This window comes from Rhinopithecus roxellana, chromosome 19 (genome assembly GCF_007565055.1).
Source record: "Rhinopithecus roxellana isolate Shanxi Qingling chromosome 19, ASM756505v1, whole genome shotgun sequence".
Lineage (NCBI taxonomy): Eukaryota > Metazoa > Chordata > Mammalia > Primates > Cercopithecidae > Rhinopithecus > Rhinopithecus roxellana.
In genome coordinates this window covers 33,307,473-33,330,878 of record NC_044567.1, presented here as the reverse complement: position 1 = coordinate 33,330,878, position 23,406 = coordinate 33,307,473, and the positions used below count along the sequence as shown (strand labels likewise).

Here is a 23,406-nt window from a genome sequence, read left to right as displayed (position 1 = left end):
CGCCACCATGCCTGGCTAATTTTTTGTATTTTTAGTAGAGATGGGGTTTCACTGTGTTAGCCAGGATGGTCTCGATCTCCTGACCTCGTGATCCGCCCACCTCGGCCTCCCAAAGTGCTGGGATTACAGGCGTGAGCCACCGCGCCTGGCTGCCTTCTTTTTTTTTTTTTGAGACGGAGTCTCGTACGTTCGCCCAGGCCGGAGTGCAGTGGCGTGATCTCGGCTCACTGCAAGCTCCGCCTCCCGGGTTCATGCCATTCTACTGCCTCAGTTTCCTGAGTAGCTGGGACTACAGGCACCCGCCACCACACCTGGCTAATTTTTTGTATTTTTTAGTAGAGACGGGGTTTCACTGTGTTAGTCAGGATGGTCTTGATCTCCTGACCTTGTGATCCGCCCGCCTTGGCCTCCCAAAGTGTTGGGATTACAGGCTTGAGCCACCGTGCCCGGCCTAATTTTTGTATTTTTAGTAGAGACGGTTTCACTGTGTTGGCCAGGCTGGTCTTGAATTCCTGACCTCGTGATCTGCCTGCCTCGGCCTCCAAAAATGCTGGAGTTATAACTGTGAGCCACTGCACCCGGCCCCCAGGTTTCTTTTGTAAACAGGTGTGTTCCATAGCTTCTCAGCTGCTTCCTGCTTTCACTATTTCAGTTTGGCTGATTCTTGTGAGCTCAAGTCCCACTGAGGCCTCTCATGGGGGCAAGTGTGTATAGGACGCAGTGTCCTGCCTGGGGCTGCCTGGGCAGCTAAGCAGGCTTCCCTCTCCTTGCTTGGTAGTGGCCCCAGTCCTGGCTCACCGCTTGGTCAGAGCGGTTCAGATGTGGATCTTCCTCAAGATGATGGGAAGAAACTTTCCTCCCCTCCCCAAGGCACCCCGCTGCCTTCTTTGGCCCTCTCTTGGTAGAGGGACGGGCCACCAGGTCCGGGGTCCTCAGCACTTAGGCCCAGCCCACTCCTCGGTTCAGGGAATTTGCCTGCATATTCCACGGGAAGCCTTAAATCGGGTGACTGAACCTTTCTCCGGAGTCAGGCTTCCTGGCGTGGTGGCTGGAGCTGGGCCACTGGCTGGTTCTCTGAGAAGATGCTGGTCTCATTTCATCTTTAGAATGGCAGACTGAGGATTGTTTTGCATTGTCTGTCATGTGTTTTGGTTGTTGCTGAGGTTTGTTTGGTGATGTAGTACAGCTGGTCTGATTTTGAATGCTGGGGCATTGGTGGTAGGGAGTATTACCGGCTCCTCTCCTGGTCCTGTTCTCTAAACTTCTCCTGTATTCCAGAGTAAAGGAGTGGCCTTCAGAGAGGCAAGGGTGGCAGAAGCTTATTATCTGACTCCCCAGCCCCAACCACTTCCTCTTTCCTATAACTAGAACTGGGTGCTAGAAGGTGTCTAGAAAGAGATGATTCAGGGGAGCCCAGGTCTCGATGTGGAAATTGTGTGTGTACTGGTTTAGTTCCCTAAATGGCGAATGTCACATGTAACTAGGCTTTTTTGGTAAGATAACCACAGCCTCGCCGGGCGCGGTGGCTCAAGCCTGTAATCCCAGCACTTTGGGAGGCCGAGACGGGCGGATCACGAGGTCAGGAGATCGAGACCATCCTGGCTAACACGGTGAAACCCCGTCTCTACTAAAAAAATACAAAAAACTAGCCGGGCGAGGTGGCGGACGCCTGTAGCTACTCCGGAGGCTGAGGCAGGAGGATGGCATAAACCCGGGAGGCGGAGCTTGCAGTGAGCTGAGATCCGGCCACTGCACTCCAGCCTGGGCGACAGAGCCAGACTCTGTCTCAAAAAAAAAAAAAAAAATAAATAAAAATAAAAATAACCACAGCCTCTCTGCCTCCTCACGTCTCTTGGGGCTTTGGTACTGGGCCATGTGCTTTCTTGGTAAGTAAGCCTACCTGGGGTGGGGGAATTGCTTGTGCAGGTGGTCAGCCCCTGGAGGCTGGGATTACTGTGCAGTGGGGGCTGCTCTAGCACGGGGATAAACCTTTTCTGAGAAAATTCCCAGGAGTTACATTGTGGAAAGCCGGGAACTAACCCCCATGGGGTTCTGTCTGATGTGAAAGAAAAAAAAATAGGTCCCTGAGCAGCGAGCAGTGAAGTTTCAGAGCAGGAACTGGCTCCTTCTACCCTGGCTGCTGTGCTGCAGTTAGATGATTATGATGATGATTTTTTCTTTTGACAGTCTCTCTCCCTCACTCAGGCTGGAGTGCAGTGATGTGATCTCTGCAACCTCGACCTTCCAGGTTCAACCGATTCTCCTGACTCAGCCTCCTCAGTAGCTGGGACTATACGCATGAGCCACCACACCCAGCTACTTTTTGTATTTTTTTTTTTTTTTTTTGAGACGGAGTCTCGCTCTGTCGCCCAGGCTGGAGTGCAGTGGCCGGATCTCAGCTCACTGCAAGCTCCGCCTCCCGGGTTCCCGCCATTCTCCTGCCTCAGCCTCCGGAGTAGCTGGGACTACAGGCGCCCGCCTCGTCGCCCGGCTAGTTTTTTGTATTTTTTTTTAGTAGAGACGGGGTTTCACCGTATTAGCCAGGATGGTCTCGATCTCCTGACCTTGTGATCCGCCCGTCTCGGCCTTCCAAAGTGCTGGGATTACAGGCTTGAGCCACCGCGCCTGGCCTACTTTTTGTATTTTTAGTAGAGATGGGGTTTTGCCATGTTTGCCAGGCTGGTCTCGATCTCCTGACCTCAGGTGATCTGACTGCGCAGGCCTCCCAAAGTGTTGGGATTACAGGTGTGAGCCACCATGCTCAGGCTTTTTTTTTTTGAGATGGAGTTTTTTCCTCTTGCTGCCCAGGCTAGTGCACAGTGGCGCGATCTCGGCTCACTGCAACCTCTGTCTCACAGGTTCAAGTGAGTCTCCTGCCTCAGCCTCTCGAGTAGCTGATATTACAGGCGTGTGCTGCTAGGCCCGGCTAATTTTGTGTTTTTAGTAGAGATGGGGTTTCTCCATGTTGGTCAGGCTGGTCTTGAACTCCCGACCTCAGGTGATCCGCCTGCCTCGGCCTCCCAAAGTGTTGGGATTACAGGTGTGAGCCTCCGCACCCAGCCTTGTTTTTTTTTTTTTTTGAGGTGAAGTCTTACTCTGTCGCCTAGGCTGGAGTGCAGTGGCACAATCTTGGGTCACTGCAGCTTCGAATGCCTGGGTTTAAGCAGTCTTCCTGCCTCAGCCTTCCTAGTAGCTGGGACTCCAGGTGCACGCCACCATGCCTGGCTAACTTTTAATTTTTCTAGAGAGGGAGTTTCTCCATGTTGCCCAAGTTGGTCTCGATCTCCTGGCCTCAAGTGATCCTCCTCCTCGGCCTCCTGAAGCACTGGGATTATAGGCACATGCTACCGTGCCTGGCCATTCAGTTTTTTTGAGCGAAACCAGCCCAGATGTGCTCTCCTTGGCATATGTTGCCATTGTGGTGACCTGTGTAAAACAGCTCCTTTCTTAAGCACCTTCCTTTTTTGGGTACATAAAATTGCCACTTGAAGGTTGAGTCTCCTCCATAATGTATCCATGAAATATAGTTGGCTTTCAGCTCCTTCTCTTTTCTTTTTTTTTTTTTTTTTTTGAGACGGAGTCTCACTCTGTCGCCGGGGCTGGAGTGCAGTGGCCAGATCTCAGCTCACTGCAAGCTCCGCCTCCTGGGTTCACACCATTCTCCTGCCTCAGCCTCCCGAGTAGCTGGGACTACAGGCACCCGCCACCTCGCCCGGCTAGTTTTTTTGTATTTTTTAGTAGAGACGGGGTTTCACCATGTTAGCCAGGATGGTCTCGATCTCCTGACCTCGTGATCCGCCCGTCTCGGCCTCCCAAAGTGCTGGGATTACAGGCTTGAGCCACCGCGCCCGGCCTCCTCTTTTCTAACAAAAATAAACTTGTCAGTACACAGATTAAACAGAAAGCCAACATATAAAAGCCTTCAAGAACTCTTGGCCTGAGGCCCTGGTGGAACATTCCCAGTGACAGCTGCCTGGTAAGGAGGAGACCTGCCTAGGATAGCCCCAGGGCCTCTGGGCTCATCAGCTCTGTACTTGCCAAAGTGGGTCTCTGCAGGTAGGACGGAGGTGGTAGGTGAACCCTGACACTTGTGTAGGCTTTGTGTGTGTGTGTGTTTTCTCTGGACTATTGAGGCCCTTTTGGGTTTTTCTGTTGAAAGTGGTCTTGTTCCTGTTTATTTCTTTCTGCACTTGACCTCTAGGGTCAAGCGATCGTCCCACCTCAGCCTCCCGAGTAGCTGGGACTATAGGCACATGCCTCCATGCCTGGCTAATTTTTTTTTTTTTAATTTTGTGTAGAGACAGGGTCTTGCTATGTTGCCCAGGCTGGTCCGGAGCTCCTGGCATCAAGCAGTTCTCCTGCCTTAGACTCCAGAGTGCTGGGATTGCAGGTGTGAGCCGCTGCGCCCAGCCCAGTTCCTCCTGCTTATGTCCCTTCACACTTCCTGCCTGGAGCATCCTCCCCTCTGCATTCCTTGTTGGAATCCCACTAGCTTTCCGAGGCCCACTGGAGGTGGAATGCTGCAGAACCTTCCCAGTAGCCCAGGCATCACCAGCTCCCCTTTTTGATGCCTTGAAGAACATACACTGTCTATTTGGACATTGATTTAATTTTAGCATCTTTTCTTGTGTTCTTAGATGATGTCAGGTATGTAAGTCTGTGAAAGCTACCAAGGTTGTGGGAGGCAGAGACTGCCTGGTTCTTCATTTGTACCCTGCATGGTATGTCATACGTGCTTACACGATGGCTTTGTTGAGGGTTAAGTTGAACTTGCCCTCTCTTGGGTTGCTATGTTCCAAGGAGTGTTTCTTCTTCCTCCCTTTTTTTTTTTTTTTTTTTTTTTTTTGCGGGGGGCCAGAGTCTTGCTCTGTCACCCAGGTTGGAGTGCAATGGCGCGATCTTGGCTCACTGCAGCCTCTGGCACTGAGGTTCAAGCAGTTCTCCTGCCTCAGCCACTGCCGGCTAATTTATTTTTTTTTTGAGACAGAGTGTTGCCCAGGCTGGAGTGCATCTGTGGGATCTCTGCTCTCCGCAACCTCTGCCTCCCAGGTTCAAGTGATTCTTCTGCCTCAGCCTCCTTTGTAGGTGGGACTATAGGTGCGCGTGCCACCATGCCCGGCTAATTTTTGTATTTTTAGTAGAGACAGGGTTTCACCATGTTGGTCAGGCTGTTGTCGAACTCCAGATCTCATGATCCGCCCGCCTTGGCCTCCTAAAGTGCTGGGATTACAAGCATGAGCCACCACGCCCGGCCCAATTTCTGTATTTTTAGTAGAGACGGGGTTTCACCGTGTTGGCCAGACTGGTCTTGAACTCATGACCTCAGGTGATCCACCCGCCTCGGCCTCCCAAAGTGCTGCAATTACAGGCGTGAGCCACCGCGCCCGGCCCCTTTTCTTTTTTCTTTTTCTTTTTTTTTTTTTTGAGACGAAGTCTCACTCTGTCACTAGGGCTGGCGTGCAGTGGTGTGATCTTGGTTCACTGCAACCTCCACCTCCTGGGTTCAAGCAGTTCTCCTGCCTCAGCCTCCCAAGTAGCTGGGATTACAGGCGTGTGCCACCACACCCAGCTAATCTTTTTGTGTTTTTAGTAAAGACAGGGTTTCACCATGTTGGCCAGGCTGGTTTCGAACTCCTGACCTCAAGTGATCTGCCCGCCTTGGACTCCCAAAGTGCTAGGATTATAGGCGTGAGCCACCACGTTGGGCTGCGGCTCTCAGCTTTTATGAAGGCTGTGTGCGGACTGACCACGTGACCTGGAGCAGTACAGGTGGCACCTGATTTTTGGATGATCTGAGAGATGGCAGAAGTACTGTGAGGCAGGGGAGACATTGATTTTATGCTGCTGTTGCCTGTCCCCCGCCCCGACCATGTTTCATTAGTGAATATGAGACTCTAGGCCCCTTGGGACTTCGGGTTGATGGGTCGCTGTGCACCTTTCCCATTGTCTGGTGGTTTCTGCTGCACTGAAGGGTCCTTTGCTCTCCTCTCTTGAGCTTTGCAGGAGGGTGGCCCAGGATTTAGGAAACCCAGGCAGGGAGCCCTGCTTTACACATCTAGGCCTTTCATCTGCAAGCTGATGCCTGTGAGTGTCATCACCCCCTCTAGAGACAGTAGGGGAGAACAGCTGTTTCCCACCTCTGCCCTGGGTGGCCATGGCCAGTCACAGACTTCCAGGATCCACAGAGCCAGCACCTTCTGCTGTTGACTAAGGTTTTCTTGGCAGTGAATCGGCAGTGACAGACCGGTGGGCTTTCTGGGAAGTGCAGCTGTGGGCCATCTGGTGTCTGTGCAGGGACATTTACGAAGCCTGGGAAGATTGAGGGCTTTATCCTGAAGCAAGCGAGTGAAATCATCTTCCTGGAATTTTGACCATTCAGGCCTTGGGATGTCCGAGCATCCTCTCTCCCAAGTCCCTCTTGAGGTCACACGCTGAAGTGGGTTTTCCTGCTACTGTTTGCAGGACTAGGATTCATAGTAGCTCAGGTCTGTGTGGGGCTCTGGGTGTGCAGTCCCTCCACCCCCGTCTCCCACAGGCTTTTTAGTCACTGAGCAGCAGAAATGAAGCTCTGTGGGCAGAAATGCCTCTCCTCCAGCCTTGGCCTCAGTGGAGTGTGGAGTCCGCCAGGGGTGCAGCTTTATGTGGTTGAGCTAACGCTGGCCAGAGATGGTGTGTGACCCCACCAAACAGGATGTGTCTGACGGTGAAGGGGCACGGCTCATCATCACTCTTCTTTTTTTTCTTTGAGATGGAGTCTTGCTCTGTTGCCCAGACTGGAGTGCAGTGGCGCAATCTCATCTCACTGCAGCCTCCACCTTCCAAGTTCAAGCAATTCTCCTGCCTCAGGCTTCTCAGTAGCTGGGATAACAGGCACCTGCATCATGCCTGGCTTATTTATTTATTTATTCATTTATTTGAGATAGTCTCTGTCGCCCAGGCTGGAGTGTAGTCGCGTAATCATGACTCCCTGAAAGCTCCTCCTCCCGGGTTCATGCCATTCTCCTGCCTCAGCCTCCCGAGTAGCTGGGACTACAGGCGCCTGCCACCACACCTGGCTAATTTTTTCAATTTTTTAGTAGAGATGGGGTTTCACCGTGTTAGCCAGGATGGTCTCGATCTCCTGACCTCGTGATCTGCCTGCGTCGGCCTCCCAAAGTGCTGGGATTACAGACGTGAGCCACTGCGCCCGACCTGTCTTTTTATTTTTAGTAGAGATGGGGTTTCACCATGTTGGCTAGGCTGATCTTGAACTACTGACCTCAGGTAATCTGCCCGCCTCGGCCTCCCGAAGTGGTGGGATTACAGGCGTGAGCCACCGTGGCCGGCCACAGCTCATCATTCCTCTTGAGAGGAGCTCATTTTCTCCCTCTCTCCCTGCTCTGTCTTTTCTTTCCAAGTCTGATTTTGATTGATTGAGACAGGGTCTTGCTGTGTCACACCGGCTGGAATGCAATGGCATGATCATAGCTGGGAGAACAGCCTTGAACTCTTAGGCTCGGGAGATCCTCCTGCCTCAGCCTCAGGAGTAACTGGGACTACAGGTGTGTGCTACCATGACCAGTTAACTTTTTTTTGAGATGGTCTTGTTCTGTCACCCAGGCTGGGGTGCAGTGGTGCACCCCAAGTGGTGCACCATCTTGGCTCACTGCAACCTCCACCTCCCTGGTTCAAGCAACTCTTGCTTTAGCCTCTCGAGTAGCTGGGGCTACAGTCACACACCACCACGCCCGACTGATTTTTGTATTTTTAGTAGAGATGGGGTTTTACCATATTGGTCAGGCTGGTCTCGAATGCCTGACCTCTGATTATCTACCTGCCTTGGCCTCCCAAAGTGTTGGGATTACAGGTGTGAGCCACTGTGCCCTGCCTGCCCAGCTAATTTTAAACTATTTTTTGTAGACACTGGGTCCCGCTATATTGCCCAGGCTGGTCCTGAACTCCTGGACTCAAGCAGTCATCCTGCCTTGGCCTCCTAAAGTGCAGGGATTATAGGCCTGAACCACCATGCTTGGCATAAATTGGATTTTTAAAGAGAAAAGTTTCTTTTTCTGGGTACTTCCCTGAATGGAAATCTTGTTTATCTCATGAGTCATAAAGTGGGGCGTCTGGGCTGTAATCATGAGACTTCTGCCACGCTTACCCTTCTGCTCGGTGTCTTTTAGTGGTGGCTGCAGGCACATTTTTTTGAGGTAGATTCATTAGAAGGTTGCCATATGGTGGCTAACCATGTGGTAGCTTTTATGAGTTTACTTGTGGATGCTCTAAATTTGGTTCCTGAGTTGTTTGGAATTAAAGTTTGGGGTTTATCTATAGGTATTGACACTTCTCAAGTTGCTCGATTAGTAGGCTTTTTAAGGAATAAGAGGAAAGGCCGAAGGAAAAATCCTTTAGCAGAGCTTGAGTTGGGCTCACTTTTGAAAATGTTCTAGAAAATCTGACATTCATAACACAACACACCCATCTCCCAGCACCTCTTCACCCACCAGTAACTGAGAGGGGCTTCTGCAGAAGTATTTGAGATATGACCCAGTTGCATATTTCTTTAACCAGGTCACCATGGCTGTTATTGGCTCCCCTGCTGTCCCCAGCTGTTCCCCAGGTCACCTCCCCACCTTGCTGCCTGTGTCCAGAAGGCGTGCACCGGTTCCAGTGGATCAGAAACCTGGTTCCAGAATTTGGAGTCTCCAGTTCTCATGTCAGGGTGCTTTCTTCCCCAGCAGAGTTTTTTGAGCTCATGAAGGTAAGTTATATCTAAAGGAAAGAAGTTTGAGTTAGAGCTTTTGGGGGATCAGGTTTGTGAGTCCTGAGTGCTTTCTAGTCTAGAAACTTTTGATAGCTGCTCAAGCTTCTTCCTTCCTTCCAGGTTTTACCTGTCAGGTTTCAGCTTCATGGGTGGTTGAGCTGAGCCACAGTCAGAAACTTGCCTGTGGGGCCAGTGTCTCAGGTGGAGAAGCTCTGAGAAGGCAATAGTGAGAACAAGGAACTAGACCTTATTTTTATTTATTTATTGTTTTTGAGAAGGGGTCTCACTGTGTTACCCAGGCGGGTCTTGAACCACTGGGCTGAAATGGTCCTCCTGCCTTGGCCTCCCAAAGTACTGGCCACCGTGTGCGGCCACGGGCCTAGAGTTTGATTCTTATGGGCGCACTGATTCCTTTTGTTCCACGGTGAAGTTGTGACCATGAGAAGGGAGGTTAGTGAGGACTGAGGACCCGTGGGCTACACGGGTATGTCCTTGCTAAAGGTGACAGGGGAGGAGGTCATCTTGATCTAGTCTGTGCATCATGGACCCCTAACCCTGGAATCATCTCCAGACGCAGTAGAGTGTCATCTTGGTAGATGTAATAGGAAGTAAAAACTCGTGGGTGCGATTTGATATGCATGAAGAGGCCTTTCAAAGTAACGGGGAATTTAGACATCCTGGGTCTAAGCCTTGTAGTCTTGATTCTTTAGGGACGCTGTCTTTTTTTTTTTTTTTTTCTGAGACGGAGTCTTGCTCTGTCGCCCAGACTGGAGTGCAGTGGCCGGATCTCAGCTCACTGCAAGCTCCGCCTCCCGGGTTTACGCCATTCTCCTGCCTTAGCCTCCCGAGTAGCTGGGACTACAGGCGCCCGCCACCTCGCCCGGCTAGTTTTTTTTTGTATTTTTTTAGTAGAGACGGGGTTTCACCGTGTTAGCCAGGATGGTCTCGATCTCCTGACCTCGTGATCCACCTGTCTCGGCCTCCCAAAGTGCTGGGATTACAGGCTTGAGCCACCGCGCCCGGCCTGGGACTCTTTCTTAAGTGTGTGCCTTTCCTCTCCTGGTAGTGATGTAAGTTTTGCATTTGGGGGTTCAGCTTTCAACATGTTACTCAGGTTTACATGCCACATCTAGTTATTCTAGTTAAACTGCTAATTGGAATGAAGTAATTCAACACTAATTAGTTTTTAACAGCATGAACTATGAGTTTGTATTAGCAATGATATTAGAATGAAAGTCTAGGCCAGGCATGGTGGCTCACGCCTGTAATCCCGGCACTTTGGGAGGCTGAGGCGGGTGGATCACCTGAGGTCAGGAGTTGGAGATCAGCCTCATCAACATGGTGAAACCCTGTCTCTACCAAAAATACAGAAGGGTGGTGCACACCTGTGATCCTAGCTAGTCAGGAGGCTGAGGCAGGAGAATTGCTTGAATCTGGGAGGTTGAGGTTGCAGTGAGCCAAGATCGTGCTATTGCACTCCAGCCTGGGCGATAGAGCGAGATTCCGTCTCAAAAAAAAAAGAAAAAATGAAGGTCTGATGGGGCCAGGGCAAGCAGGCAGAATGCTGGGAGACAATAGGAAATCTAGGTAGAGACTCACCTTTGTGCGGAAAATGAACTCTCCGTTGTTTGAGTGCCTGCCCATTTTCTCTCCCCTTTGTGCTCTTGTTGTGTTTGTTGATCCACGCTTAGCTTGACTGGTTCATTCAGAGTGCATTGTGTGTGTGCACACAGGCGTGTCCTTTTGTTCTCCCCTCTCACCCGCCTCCCTGCACTGCTCACCTGTCCTGGGCATCCTTGTTTGTACCGAATGGTGCTGCAACTGTTGGCTCTTTGCTCCTACTTGATTCTCTCCTCGACTTGAAGAAACAGGTTTTTCTTTTCTTTTCTTTTCTTTTCTTTTCTTTTCTTTTTTTTAAGATGGAGTTTGCCCAGGCTGGAGTGCAATGGCACGATCTCGGCTCATCACAACCTCCACCTCCTGGGTTCCAGTGATTCTCCTGCCTCAGCCTCCTGAGTAGCTGGGATTACAGGCATGCACCACCATGCCTGGCTAATTTATATTTTCAGTAGAGACAGGGTTTCTCCATGTTGGTCAGGCTGGTCTCAAACTCCTGACCTCAGGTGATCCACCTACCTCGGCCTCCCAAAGTGCTGGGATTGCAGGCGTGAGCCACTGTGCCCAGCCTGAAGAAACAAGTTTTTCAAAGGCAATTCTTCTCTGTCCTAATCAACTCTGGGAGGATGACTGACTGACTGTCTCCATGTAGTGATCCCCTGGCCAGGAGGTCGGGCCCTGCCTGAGGAGGGTGGGCCTGCAGAGAGCAGGAAGGGGCAGAGGGGCTTGCCCCAGCAGGTGGAGAATACACCAGGGGCCTTCTTTCCCTGCAGTCTGCGCTGAAGTGTGGGCAGATTCTCCTAGTTTATGTCACACTGAGTAGCACATGTTTCTTCCCAGGGCACACAGCAAGAAGGGAGGACAGTGCTGGTTTCTGCCTGGTCCCCATGCCTTCGTTACATCTGTAGGACCTGGTGTCTTGTAGTAAACAGTCAGATATGCTTTGGTTGCCTGAACTAAATTGTCTTATGCCTTCTTTCTCAATCTTTCTTTTTTCTCTTTCTTTCTCTCTTTCTGTCTTTGTCTTTCTTTCTGTCTTTCTGTCTTTCATTATTTTTTTGAGATGGAGTCTCGCTTTGTCGCCCAGGCTGGAGTGCAGCGGCTCGATCTCATCTCACTGCAAGCTCCACCTCCCGGGTTTATGCCATTCTCCTACCTCAGCCTCCCGAGCAGCTGGGACTACAGGCACCTGCCACCACACTCGGCTAATATTTTGTGTTTTGTTTTTGTTTTTGTTTTTTTTTTGAGACAGAGTCTCGCTTTGTCGCCCAGGCTGGAGTGCAGTGGCACCATCTCGGCTCACTGCAAGCTCCGCCTCCTGGGTTCACGCCATTCTCCTGCCTCAGCCTCCGACTGGCTGGGACTACAGGCACGCACCACCATGCCCGGCTAATTTTTTGTATTTTTAGTAGAGATGGGGTTTCACCGTGTTAGCCAGGATGGTCTCGCTCTCCTGACCTTGTGATCCGCCCGCCTTGGCCTCCCAAAGTGCTGGGATTACAAGCGTGAGCCACCGCACCCGGCATTGTGTTTTGTTTTAATAGAGACGGGGTTTCACCGTGTTAGCCAGGATAGTCTCGATCTTCTGACCTCGTGATCTGCCTGCGTTGGCCTCCCAAAGTGCTGGGATTACAGGCGTGAGCCACGCGCCCGGCGTCTTAGGCCTTATTTATTTGTCCCTTTCTTTATAATCATTACCCCCACAAACATCTATTTTAATTCATAACAAAACAAAGGAAATAGCAACCTTGGGAAGTTGCTTTGTTTTTCCTTGTCCGGAAGCCTTTCCTAGTGACTGTTCATGTTTCTGTCTAGTCAAGGTGCCTGTCTTCCTGTGTTGACGACGCAGGGTGGGCTGTGATGTTCCTTCTGATAGGGAAGCAGGTAGATGTGAAGTTGCCTCCCTCTCACCTGGGTCTCCTGTGTATCTTTTGGTAGCACTGCCATTCTTTGTACCTCTGCCATTCTTTGTACCCCTGCCTCCTTTGGGGTGGGACTGCTAGGGAGAGGCCCCTGGCTGTTAGGACTGATTTGGGGTGTCATCTTCGGGCACTGGTGTGTTCTGCTCACGTGTCTGTATACCTGTCCATCTGCGTTTCAAGAGTAATGCATGCTCAGTATGGACATTGGAAACTCTGCAGATGGGTAGAAGGTAAAGAGGGCAGGTTTGTGTCCATACTCCCCTTCCTTTGAGCTCTGCTTTTTGGAGGACAGTTTGCTGTGTACTCTCCATGCTTCTGCAGACACAAACACACACACACGCACAAGTGTACGCGCTTGCATGCTTTGTGCAGGAGTGAGGCGTAAGAGGTGGGAGCACAGGTCGTTTGCTTTTGGCTCAGCGATCCATTGTGGACATTCGTGGCAGTGTGCATAGATTGCCTTCATTGTCTTTGTTTTGAGACAGAATCTTGCTCTGTCGCCCAGGCTGGAGTGCGGTGGTGTGATCACAGCTCATTGCAACCTCTGCCTCCTGGGTTCAAGTGATTCTTCTGCCTCAGCCTCCTGAGTAGCTGAGATTACAGGCCTGCGCCACCATGGTCTGGCTAATCTTTATGTTTTTAGTAGAGACGGGGTTTCGCCATGTTGGCCACGCTGGTCTCGAACTCCTGACTTCAAGCAATCTGCCTGCCTCGGCCTCCTAGAGTACTGGGATTATAGGCGTGAGCCACTACACCCAGCCTGCCTTCTTTCTTCTTAATGGCCATGTTGCATTTTATAGTTGGCCTAGACTTTGCTTTACTTTGCAGGCTCTTTTTTTTTAGGATTGTGGGACCTTATTTGGGAGGTTACCATACACGTTTCGAGCTTGCTTTAAATATTAATTGGTGAAGACATAGGATAGTTCAGCTTGGCGTGGGATTTGCCTGCCAGGTCAAAGGGTTCTGTGAACCATGAAAATGATAAATTTGAATTTTGGATTTTTCTCCTCTCAGGGGCAGATAAGAGTGGCCAAGAGGCGGGTCGTGATGGCATCCCTCTACCTGGGGACAGGTCCTTTGGAACAGGAACTGGTAAGGTTTATGGGGAGATGGTCCTGGCAGCAGTAGTGAATGGGTCCCAACGTGCCACAGCTTTTTGTGCCATGTAGTTGGTGTGGAGCTGCCTTTCCTTGGCCTCCATGTCAGAGCCAGCTCTTATTTTTGTTGCTCCAGATGTGGGCCTGTCAGGAGGGCCTGGTGAGGAGAGTGTGGGGAGGGCCTGGTGAGGAGAGCGTGGGGAGGCCTGGTCTGGGCCTTCTTGGCCTCACTGGCAGTGTCCTCCTACCCACACAGGGTCCCAGGCAGCTATGCCTGCCAGTTCAGGGCTTGGCCGACTGTGGCCTGGAGGCCAAATCTGACCTGCCACCTGTTACGGTGTGACCTGTGAGCTAAGAAAGAATGGTTTTTACATTTTCAAATAATTGGGAAAGAAAAAAATAGTATTTTATGACTTATGAAAACTTTAAATTTCTGTATTGGTAAGTAAAATTTTGTTGGAGCATAGCCACACTCATTCGCGTATTATCTGTGGTCAGTTTCATGCTGCAGGGTCAGAACTGGGTAGCTGTGACAGCGCCGATCTGGTCTGTAAAGCTCCAAATATTTACTCTCTGGCCGTTTACACAAAAGGCTTTCTGACCCTGTACTGGACAAACGGACCTGAGTGCAAGTTGGGCTGGCTGGCTGGTTCTGCCACGGGCTGGTGTCAAGTGCCAGGGCTGCAGCCAGCCTTGTTCCCCTTGGACTTGCTGTCGTGCCATCCTTGTCACTTACAGTGAGATAGGTGGGTGGGAAGGAGCCAGCAGTCCCCAGGTTATTGTATGAGCTGTTGGGGCCAGCGCAGGTTCTGGTGCATGGCGGGAGCTGAGGCTTAGCTGAAGTGAGTCTGTGAATGAGATCACTTCTTTCTCTTGGTCTCCTGGGATTGCTGTCCGCTCCGCATAGTGAAACGGATGGGCCCATTGCCCAGAGTTAGTGCCGTTTCTTGGTCTGTCCTTGTTCAGAGTTACAGGTGGGAGCTACAGGGATTGGAGTGTGGAGAGGGAGGGGCAATGGGTTCATATGAGCCATCCTCCCCTCTCTGCCTCTCCCAGGAAGGAGGCCTCCCTCTTTTTTTTTTTTTTATTGAGATGGAGTTTCGCTCTTGTTGCCTAGGCTGGAATGCAGTGGCGTGATCTTGGCTCACCACATCATCCTCCTCCGGGGTTCAGGTGATTCTCCTGCCTCAGTCTCCCGAGTAGCTGGGATTACAGGCATGCGCCACCACCCCGGCTAATTTTGTATTTTTAGTAGAGATGGGGTTTCTCCATGTTGGTCTCCATTTTGGTCAGGCTGGTCTTGAACTCCGGACCTCAGGTGATCTGCCCACCTCGGCCTCCCAAAGTGCTGGGATTACAAGCGTGAGGCACCACGCCTGGCTGCCTCCCTCTCTTTTAAGGATATACCCTCCACTCCAAGCCTGGGAGCCTGTGTGTTCTCACGGGAGAAGAATGGAATGTCTGCACTGTGGAGAGTGGCCAGTGGGCAGGCCGTGTCTTGGATTCATTCATTTGGCAAATATTTACTAAGCGCTCTTTAGGAGGAGGGCACTGTTTGTTTTGTCTGTGAGGACTGTCTGTGTGGAAATGTACGTGGGACTTGGTGTTGTGGCGTTTCCAGGGTGGCGTGGGCTGGCTCTCAGGCAGCACGCCTCTGCCTGCAGGTCCCCTTCCATTCCTGGAGGCTTGGGCCGGTCAGGGCCCCTGGGTGCTGCTTCTGATGGTCAAGAAGGGCTCTCAGACAGGGAGTTGTTGTGGTGTTGGTGTCTGAGTGCTGATGGCACAAACCTATCTTTGGAGAAGATGGCGAGAGCACTAGCCGATGGGGCATTTTGTTTTTCTTTAAATACACACACCTCTTTGGGTCTTAATCTTCTCTTCTTCTGTGTTCTTTCTTGGTAGGTGGACTGCCTGGAAGGTACTCTAGAAAAGTCACTCCAAGCAAAGTTTCCTTCAAATCTCAAGGTCTCCATTCTCTTAGACTTCACGCGAGGCTCACGAGGTAGGTGGTGTGCACGCCTGGCCCCTCATGCTTCCTGTGTCACATCCTCAGTTCCAAGAGGAGTTACTGTCACCCCCTCATCCCCAGGCAGAGACAAGGCTATTTGAAGATCATCCAAGCTGGCCCAGGATGCCTGATTGTGTGAGTTAGGATTTTATTCTGCAGCCAGTGACCGAAAGCCCAACTAAAAACAGCTTAGGCAGGAGCCAAGTGCAGTGGCGCGCCCTGTGGTCCCACCTGCCTGGGAGGCTGAGGCGGGAGGACTGCTTGAGCTGGGAGTTTGAGTCCAGCCTGGGCAATGTAGCCAGACTTTGTCTCTTGAAAAACTGCCTTAGGCAAAAAGACTTTTTTGGACTCCTGTGACCGATCTGCTTTGGGTGGCTTATGATTTGGGGTTTGGCTGTGTCGCCAGGATCCATCCCCTAGCTGTTTTCTTTGGCCTGGCTTCCTTCTCAGGTTCTGTGTGGTGGCCCCTGGTGGCTTAGGCTTGTCTCCCTGTGATACCTTGTCCTTTGAAAGAGTCTGGTTTCCTGAGAATCCGGTCAAAGTTCCTGAGTGGCCTGACGGTGGCGTGCCCAGCCGGGAGCTTGGACTGTGCCGAATAGTCCAGCCCAGGCCTGTGTGCTCCCCCATGGAGCTGGGGGTGAGGGGCAAGGTGGGTAGGGTCGTCTTCTCCCAGAGCAGAAATGCTGAGAGTGGGTGGGGTAGTGCCCCAGGAGGAGATTGGGTGCAGTTACCAGAGGAGGGTGAATGGGTGCTAGGTGGCAAAAAGAGCAGGCATCTGCCATGCTGAGCACTCCAGGCCTGAGATGTGGCCAGCATACAGGACAGAGGTTGGCCCAGGAGTCCCCTGGCTAGGAGTAGCCCCAGTTGGTGTGACTGATTCAGGTGGACGGCACAGGTGAAGGCGAGGCCACATGGAGGTGGCTCCTCACTGGAGGCAGGATGCCCTCCTGTTGTGAGTCAACTGCTGCATTCTCTGTCCTGTGTTCAGGCCGGAAGAACTCCCGCACGATGCTGCTCCCACTTCTGCAGAGGTTCCCAGAGCAGGTCCGAGTCTCCCTCTTTCACACACCACACCTCCGCGGGCTGCTCCGGCTCCTCATCCCTGAGCGCTTCAACGAGACCATTGGCCTCCAGCACATTAAGGTGTATCTCTTCGACAACAGTGTCATCTTGAGCGGGTGAGTGCTTCCCACCGTCAGTGCTTTTGCCTTCCTGCTCTGCAGGCTGGAGGGCAGTGGAATAGGAACAGTGGGAAACCCGTTCCTCTCAGCCTTGGAGAACCTGCTTGTAGGTCTGGTTGCTGTGCCCCTGCAGCACCTCCCTGGCACTGTCTCTGCCACTGAGGCTGGAAACCCCCGGGAACTGACTGGAAGCCACTGTTGATTGGGCACTTAGCATGTGTTGGCCACTCAGGTGTGTTGTCTGTTCCCACCCCCAGTGACCCTCTGTAGTATTTTCTTCACTGTGTACATGTGGAAACAGATGAGAGAGGATGAGTCACTTTGCCAGGTAGACAGAGCCAGAAAAATAAACAAGAGTTAGACCTGGAAGTCCAGGTCCTTGGGTTGATAAATGTGGGCCCTTTCACAGGCCCTGCCCTCAGCAGTGGGACCAGGATTGGGTTGCTGGTGCTGAGAGAAAGCTCTTGATTGCATCCTTGCTCTGGGACGGTACCAGTGGCAGCTGTCACTTAGTGGGACAGAGAAAACAAACAAACATGGGCACTGATAAATAACCCTACATGGGCCGGGCGCAGTGGCTCACGCTTGCAATCCCACACTTTGGGAGGCTGAGGCAGAGGGATCACCTGAAGTTAGAAGTTCAAGACCAGCCTGGCCAACATGGTGAAGCCCCGTCTCTACTAAAAATACAAAAATTAGCTGGGTGTGGTGGTGCACGCCTGTAACCCCAGCTACTCGGGAGGCTGAGGCAGGAGGATCACTTCAACCTGGGAGGCGGAGGCTGCAGGGAGCCAAGATCATGCCGCTGTACTCCAGCCTGGGCAACAGAATGAGACTGTCTCAAGACAAACAAGCAGACACAAGCCCTCCGTGGGTAGCTGGCTTTCTGTGTCTGCGTCTCCTCTTCTCAGCTAGATTGTCAGCTCCTTGAGAGGAGGAGCCCGTGGGTCACTCGCTGTGTCACCTTGGATCGACTCTGGCTTTGTCTCTTGCACGTGTTCATTGCTGAGTAGCTATTTGTTAACTGCATCTTAACCTGAGTTTGTCACCCCCCTGCTAGTTCACCTGAGAACCTGCGTCTTCCATCCCTGTAGTGCAAACCTGAGTGACTCCTACTTCACCAACCGCCAGGACCGCTACGTGTTCCTGCAGGACTGTGTGGAGATTGCCGACTTCTTCACGGAGCTGGTGGACGCAGTGGGGGATGTGTCCCTGCAGCTGCAGGGGGACGACACGGTGCAGGTGGTGGATGGGATGGTGCATCCTTACAAAGGTAGGGGCTGCCTCTGACACCCTTCTGTGGCTGTGGGTGGGGTGGAGTGAGGGCCCAGGAGAGCACACCTCTGGGTGGCCTTGCCACAGGCATAGGGGTCTTGGGTGGGAGGGCTTCATTCTGCTGTTGTCCTTGAAAAAGCCAGACAGATGTGACTCACCATCAGTCATGCTCTGTGGGTGAGAGAGCCGGCCCAGGAAGGTGGGAGCGTGGGCTTGGGACTCCTACTCGTGAGGCAGGATCCCTCAGGTTTGCACTATAGGGAGGGAAGATGCAGGTGAGGACTCAGGCAAGGGTATGCAGCGGCATGTCCTGGTGACCCAGGTCTCAGGTGAACTAGCGGGGGCAGGTGACAAACTCAGGTCAGGATGCAATTAACAAGTAGCTACTCAGCAGTGAACACGTGTGCCTGGGCGAGTGACCCGGGAGCCTGCCCTGCTTCACAGGAAGCAACCAGGCCAGCGGCTGTTTGCCTAGGGCCCATTTCCCCAAGCCTATCACTTGGGCCTGTGACTCCCAGCTCCCTTGAACTCTGTGGCCCCCTGCCTGGAAAGTGAAGTGTAAGAGCTCTCAGATCTGCCCACTGGATCCAGGCAGGTCCTGGCGTGAGTGTTCTGGGCCATTTGCATTCCTGTGATTCCTGTGGCTGTGGCTCCCCCATGGCCTTTAGAGGGCTGCTGCTGGATTTGCTGGATTTGAACTTGGGGAGGAGGAGCTGAACTTGGACCTTGTTGGGAGAAGAGCTCTTCGCGTCCTGTGGACCTAGAATGGAAGCATTTAAGTGGGCCGTCTGGTGGAAGCCCTGTCCTTGTGTTAGGGGAGCCCTGGGCCTCAGAGCCCGACTGTGATGGTGTGATGCTCTGCCCGCCGCCATGCTCAGTTACTACTGTTGTATTTTGAATTTCATCCATAAAGAGCTTGTGGAGCTCTGCATCTGTCTTGCTGAGTGCCTGCCTAGCATCCTCAGCTCTGCCTTTTGGCCCAGAAAGCCTAAAATATTTACCATCTGACCCTTAAAGAAAATGTGTGTGGATCCCTGGTCTAATGTAACGGGCCAGGCATGGTTATGAGAGAAAACGGGCCGTGCTTAGGCCAGGATGAGAGCCAGCACACTCAGAGCAGGAGTGGGGAGACTCGAGCCCAGCTGTGCTTGGGAGAATGTGAGTCCACAGAGAGGTTCAGGGTGTGCTGAGGGCCCCGGTGCTCCTCCCTCCCGCAGCCCTGTCCAGCCTGTGGCAGTGTGACTCCTTTCTTCCCCGGAGGGTGCTGGCATCGACAGTCCAGACTCCTGCATGGGCTGGTCCTTCTCTTTGTTCTGTAGCCCAGCCCTGAAAGGCACCGAGTGTCTGTCCCTGCTCTCAGCTCAGACCGTGCAAGCCGGCAAGGATGACCCGGGACAGCCCTCCTTCCCTGTTTCACTTCCCTGATCAGCCTTGCCAAAGCCTTGTTGTTTTGTCAGTCCTTTATCAGACAATCAACTTTCGACAGTTATCAATCAACTTTCGGCAGTTATCAATTAACTTTCGACAGTTACCAATCAACTTTCGACAGTTGATTTTTCTCCATTTTTGTATCGTTTTTATTCTAGTAATTTCTATTCTTATTTGTGTGTATATATATGCGCACATACACACACTCTCACATATATGTACACACACACACACACACATATATATATTTTTTGAGATGGAGTTTTTTGCTCTTGTCACCCAGGCTGGAGTACGGTGGCACGATCTCAGCTCACTGCAACCTCTGCCTCTCAGGTTCAAGTGATTCTCCAGCCTCAGCCACCCAAGTAGCTGGGGTTACAGGCATACACCTCCACACCTGGCTAATGTTTACTCTTGGTAGAGACAGGGTTTCACCATGTTGGCCAGGCTGGTCTCAAACTCCTGGCCTCAGGTGATCTGCCTGCCCTGGCCTCCCAAAGTGCTGTGCTGGGATTACAGGCGTGAGCCACTGTGCCTGGCCTGTTCTTTATTTTTGCTTCCCTATACTGTATTCATGGTTATTTATATTCTGTTGTTTCTTTCCCCTGTCTTCTTGAGTTGGGTGCTTAACTCATTAATTCTCAGCTTTATCTTGTCTGATAGTAGCATCTTTCCTTTCAGTGTGTCTGCATGATTACCTGTCACCAGTGTCTTGTCCGAATACAAAGGGCACCCCATGCAGAGCCTGAGCCTGCCCATTCTTCCTCTCTCTCAGGAGCTGTCACTGCTGTGGGAAGCTTTCCCACGTGGTGATGTGCTTATCCAAGCTGATGGTGTTTATCCAAGGCTTTCCCTGTGACCCCATCTATGGAATACGCACGCTCCTTTTTTGGTTATACTTGTATGTTTTTATTTGACTGAGCTTCCTTATTGAAGTAGAACATGCACCCCGAGCGAGCGCCAGTTGTAAGTATACAGCCATGAACCTGTTCCTAGTGGACCCGCTTCCTGGAGGCCCCTTGTGTGTCCCCCCGCAAGGAATTACCCCCAAGGTAACCACTATCCTGATTTCTCCCCCTGTCAGTTTGTCTTGCCTGGGTTTAAACTTGTTTGTAATTGGACTGATAGGTTGACATGCCTTTCACTTCTGCCTGAGTGTGGGCTGCTGTGGGCCAGGCCCTTGTCTTGGGCAAACTGTATCCCCAGAGGAGCCTCGCTGTGGGCTTGGGGTCCTGGGCCCACTCAGCGTGTGTTCAGTGAACATCCAGTTGTAGCATCTGCACCTGCCTGTCACATGCCCCGTCCCCTCAGCTGGGCAGAGTCCAGATCCTTCCTTTCTCTTCCCTTCACTCTTCTCTCACGTCTTCCTCTAGGTGACCGGGCCGAGTACTGCAAGGCAGCCAATAAGAGGGTCATGGATGTGATCAACTCAGCCAGGACCCGCCAGCAGATGCTGCATGCCCAGACCTTCCACGGCAACTCCCTTTTGACCCAGGAAGATGCAGCAGCTGCTGGGGATTGCAGACCGGCCCCTGACACCTGGATTTACCCGCTGATTCAGATGAAGCCCTTCGAGATCCAAATCGATGAGATGGTCACTGAGACGCTGTTGACGGAGGCGGAGCGTGGCGCAAAGATCTACCTCACCACTGGCTACTTCAACCTGACCCAGGCCTACATGGACCTGGTCTTGGGCACTCGGGCTGAGTACCAGATCCTGCTGGCCTCACCAGAGGTGAATGGCTTCTTTGGGGCCAAGGGGGTGGCTGGCGCCATCCCAGCGGCCTATGTGCACATCGAGCGGCAGTTCTACAGCGAGGTGTGCAGCCTGGGACAGCAGGAGCGGGTCCAGCTGCAGGAGTACTGGCGGAGGGGCTGGACATTCCACGCCAAAGGTGCGCAGCAGCTGGCTGGAGGACGGCCTAGCGTGGGACAGCCACAAGCAGGGGCAGGGGGTGGGGGAGCCCTGGCACCTGCCTGTTAGAGCACTGCACTTCTCCCTTCTTACCCTCCCAGCAGCCCTTGCAGGCACATCATAGCTGTCCCATGACTTGGGGAGAGGAGAGCGTTCATCTCCCCAAGTGGATTTTTATTTTTTTTTGAGACAGTCTTGCTCTGTTTGCCAGGCTGGAGTGCAGTAGTATGATCTCAGTTCACTGCAACCTCCACTTCCCGGTTCAAGCAGTCCTCCCACCTTAGCCTCCTGAGTAGCTGGGACTACAGGCGTGTGTCACCACGTCTAGCTAATTTTTGTATTTTTGTAGAGATGGGAGTTTACCATGTTGCCCAGGCTGGTTTTGAACTCCTGAGTTCAAGTGGTCTGCCTGCCTTGCCTCCCAACAAGTGAATTTCAGTTGTGTGAATTCCATCTCTTTTATGCATCAAAGACCATATGTGGTCACATCATTTGGTGGCAGTTGTAAAGATGTGGTGATGTAACCTCTCCTAAGAGATGGAGAGGAACATGCCTTAGCCGTGAGACGGAATGTTGCTCTCGTTGCCCAGGCTGGAGTGCAATGGCGCAGTCTTGGTTAACCACAACCTCCTCATCCTGGGTTCAAGCGATTCTCCTGCCTCAGCCTCCTGAGTAGCTGGGATTACAGGCCTGTACCACCACGCCTGGCTACTTTTTTGTTTTTATTTTTATCTTTTTTGAGACGGAGTCTTGCTCTGTCGCCCAGGCTGGAGTGCAGTGGCTGGATCTCAGCTCACTGCAAGCTCTGCCTCCTGGTTTTACGCCATTCTCCTGCCTCAGCCTCCCGAGTAGCTGGAACTATAGGTGCCCGCCACCTTGCCCGGCTAGTTTTTTTGTATTTTTTAGTAGAGACGGGATTTCACCGTGTTAGCCAGGATGGTCTCGATCTCCTGACCTCGTGATTGGCCCGTTTCAGCCTCCCAAAGTGCTGGGATTACAGGCTTGAGCCACCGCGCCCGGCCTAGTTTTTTATTTTTAGTAGAGATTGGGTTTCTCCGTGTTGGTCGGGCTGGTCTTGAACTCCGGACTTGAGGTGATCCGCCCGCCTTGGCCTCCCAGAGTGCTGGGATTATAGGTGTGAGCCACCACACCCAGCCCTTAGCCTTGTCTTGATGGTCAGAGTTCTTGCTTGTTGGCAACTTTTTTTTTTTTTTTTTTTGAGATGGAGTCTTGCTCTGTTGCCCAGGCTGGAGTGCAATGAATGGCACGATCTCAGCTCATTGCTACCTCCACCTCTCGGGTTGAAGTGATTCTTGTGCCTCAGCCTTCCTAGTAGCTGGGATTACAGGCATGCACCATCCCGCCTGGCTAATTTTTCTGTTTTTAGTAGAGATGGGGTTCCACATCTCTACATGTTGGTCAGGCTGGTCTTGAACGCCTGACCTTGTGAGCCACCTATCTTGGCCTTCCAGAGTGCTGGGATTCCAGGCGTGAGCCACTGCGCCTGGCTGGCAGTGCCTTTCTCAGGGAGAAAGAGGATTCATTAGGGATCATTTGTTTTGGCATCAGCAACCCAGTTTTCCTGTCTTTTCCTCACTGTTGCCTTTGGTTTTTTCCCTTTATGCCAATGTCTGCCCTTTTTCCCCATAGCTGAGGAAATGAAGGCTCTGTACACAGTCTTGCTGGTGGTGGGTGGTAGGAGGAGGGTCACACTCTGCGTTGTATGTTTATCCCTCTCAGGTATCTGGCAGAACAGCCGAAATGGGGCAGAATCCCAGGGGCAGCTCTCCGAGACATGGTTACAACATGCCGGAAACCTTGTGCTTAGCAGTGGGCTTACCCCATGGCCTCTTGATGCTGGGAGGGTGCCCGCCTCTAGCAGCGGAACCATAACTCTTCTCTGACACTGGGGACCCCCAGCCCTGGAGCTAGGCTGTCTAGAGAAGGGGAAATGGCACCTGGAGGCCCCTGCGCCATGAGTACAGCCCACAGCTTTTCTAGCTTCTCCCTGGGCAGTCTAGAGGCCTGTTTTGCTCATTCTCTTGTCGTGGTCCTAGTGGCTTTCGGAGGAGCTGAGCGAGTGGGAGGCCTCCGCGGGTGGGGTCTAGGCTGTGGACTGCCATGGGCACACACCTGTGTTGTTGAGACTTGAGGATCTTCCAGTGCTTAGGTGGTTGGTTTTTGTTTTCTTTAAACCAATGTTTTTCAACGGGGGGGTGC

The 23,406-nt window shown here is 52.2% G+C and overlaps 1 protein-coding gene and 1 non-coding gene across 15 annotated transcripts in view; both read left to right on the top strand.

Annotated features, from left to right (window-relative positions):
• Positions 1–23,406, top strand: part of PGS1 (phosphatidylglycerophosphate synthase 1) — a 70,476-nt gene that overhangs the window by 7,645 nt on the left and 39,425 nt on the right. For all 14 annotated transcript variants that reach the window (XR_004054857.1, XR_004054855.1, XR_004054856.1 and 11 more), the window contains exons 2-7: positions 8,551–8,740; positions 13,297–13,374; positions 15,282–15,381; positions 16,376–16,565; positions 17,663–17,841; positions 20,645–21,166. Coding sequence is in view for 11 of the 14 variants with exons in the window: in XM_030922526.1 (XP_030778386.1) it covers positions 8,551–8,740; positions 13,297–13,374; positions 15,282–15,381; positions 16,376–16,565; positions 17,663–17,841; positions 20,645–21,166 (1,259 nt within the window). In the remaining 3 variants the exon portion in view is untranslated. The remainder of the gene's footprint in view (positions 1–8,550; positions 8,741–13,296; positions 13,375–15,281; positions 15,382–16,375; positions 16,566–17,662; positions 17,842–20,644; positions 21,167–23,406) is intronic.
• LOC115895039 lies at positions 16,963–17,091 on the top strand. Its single transcript, XR_004055245.1, has one exon. It is a non-coding gene; the product is annotated as a small nucleolar RNA SNORA30/SNORA37 family (small nucleolar RNA).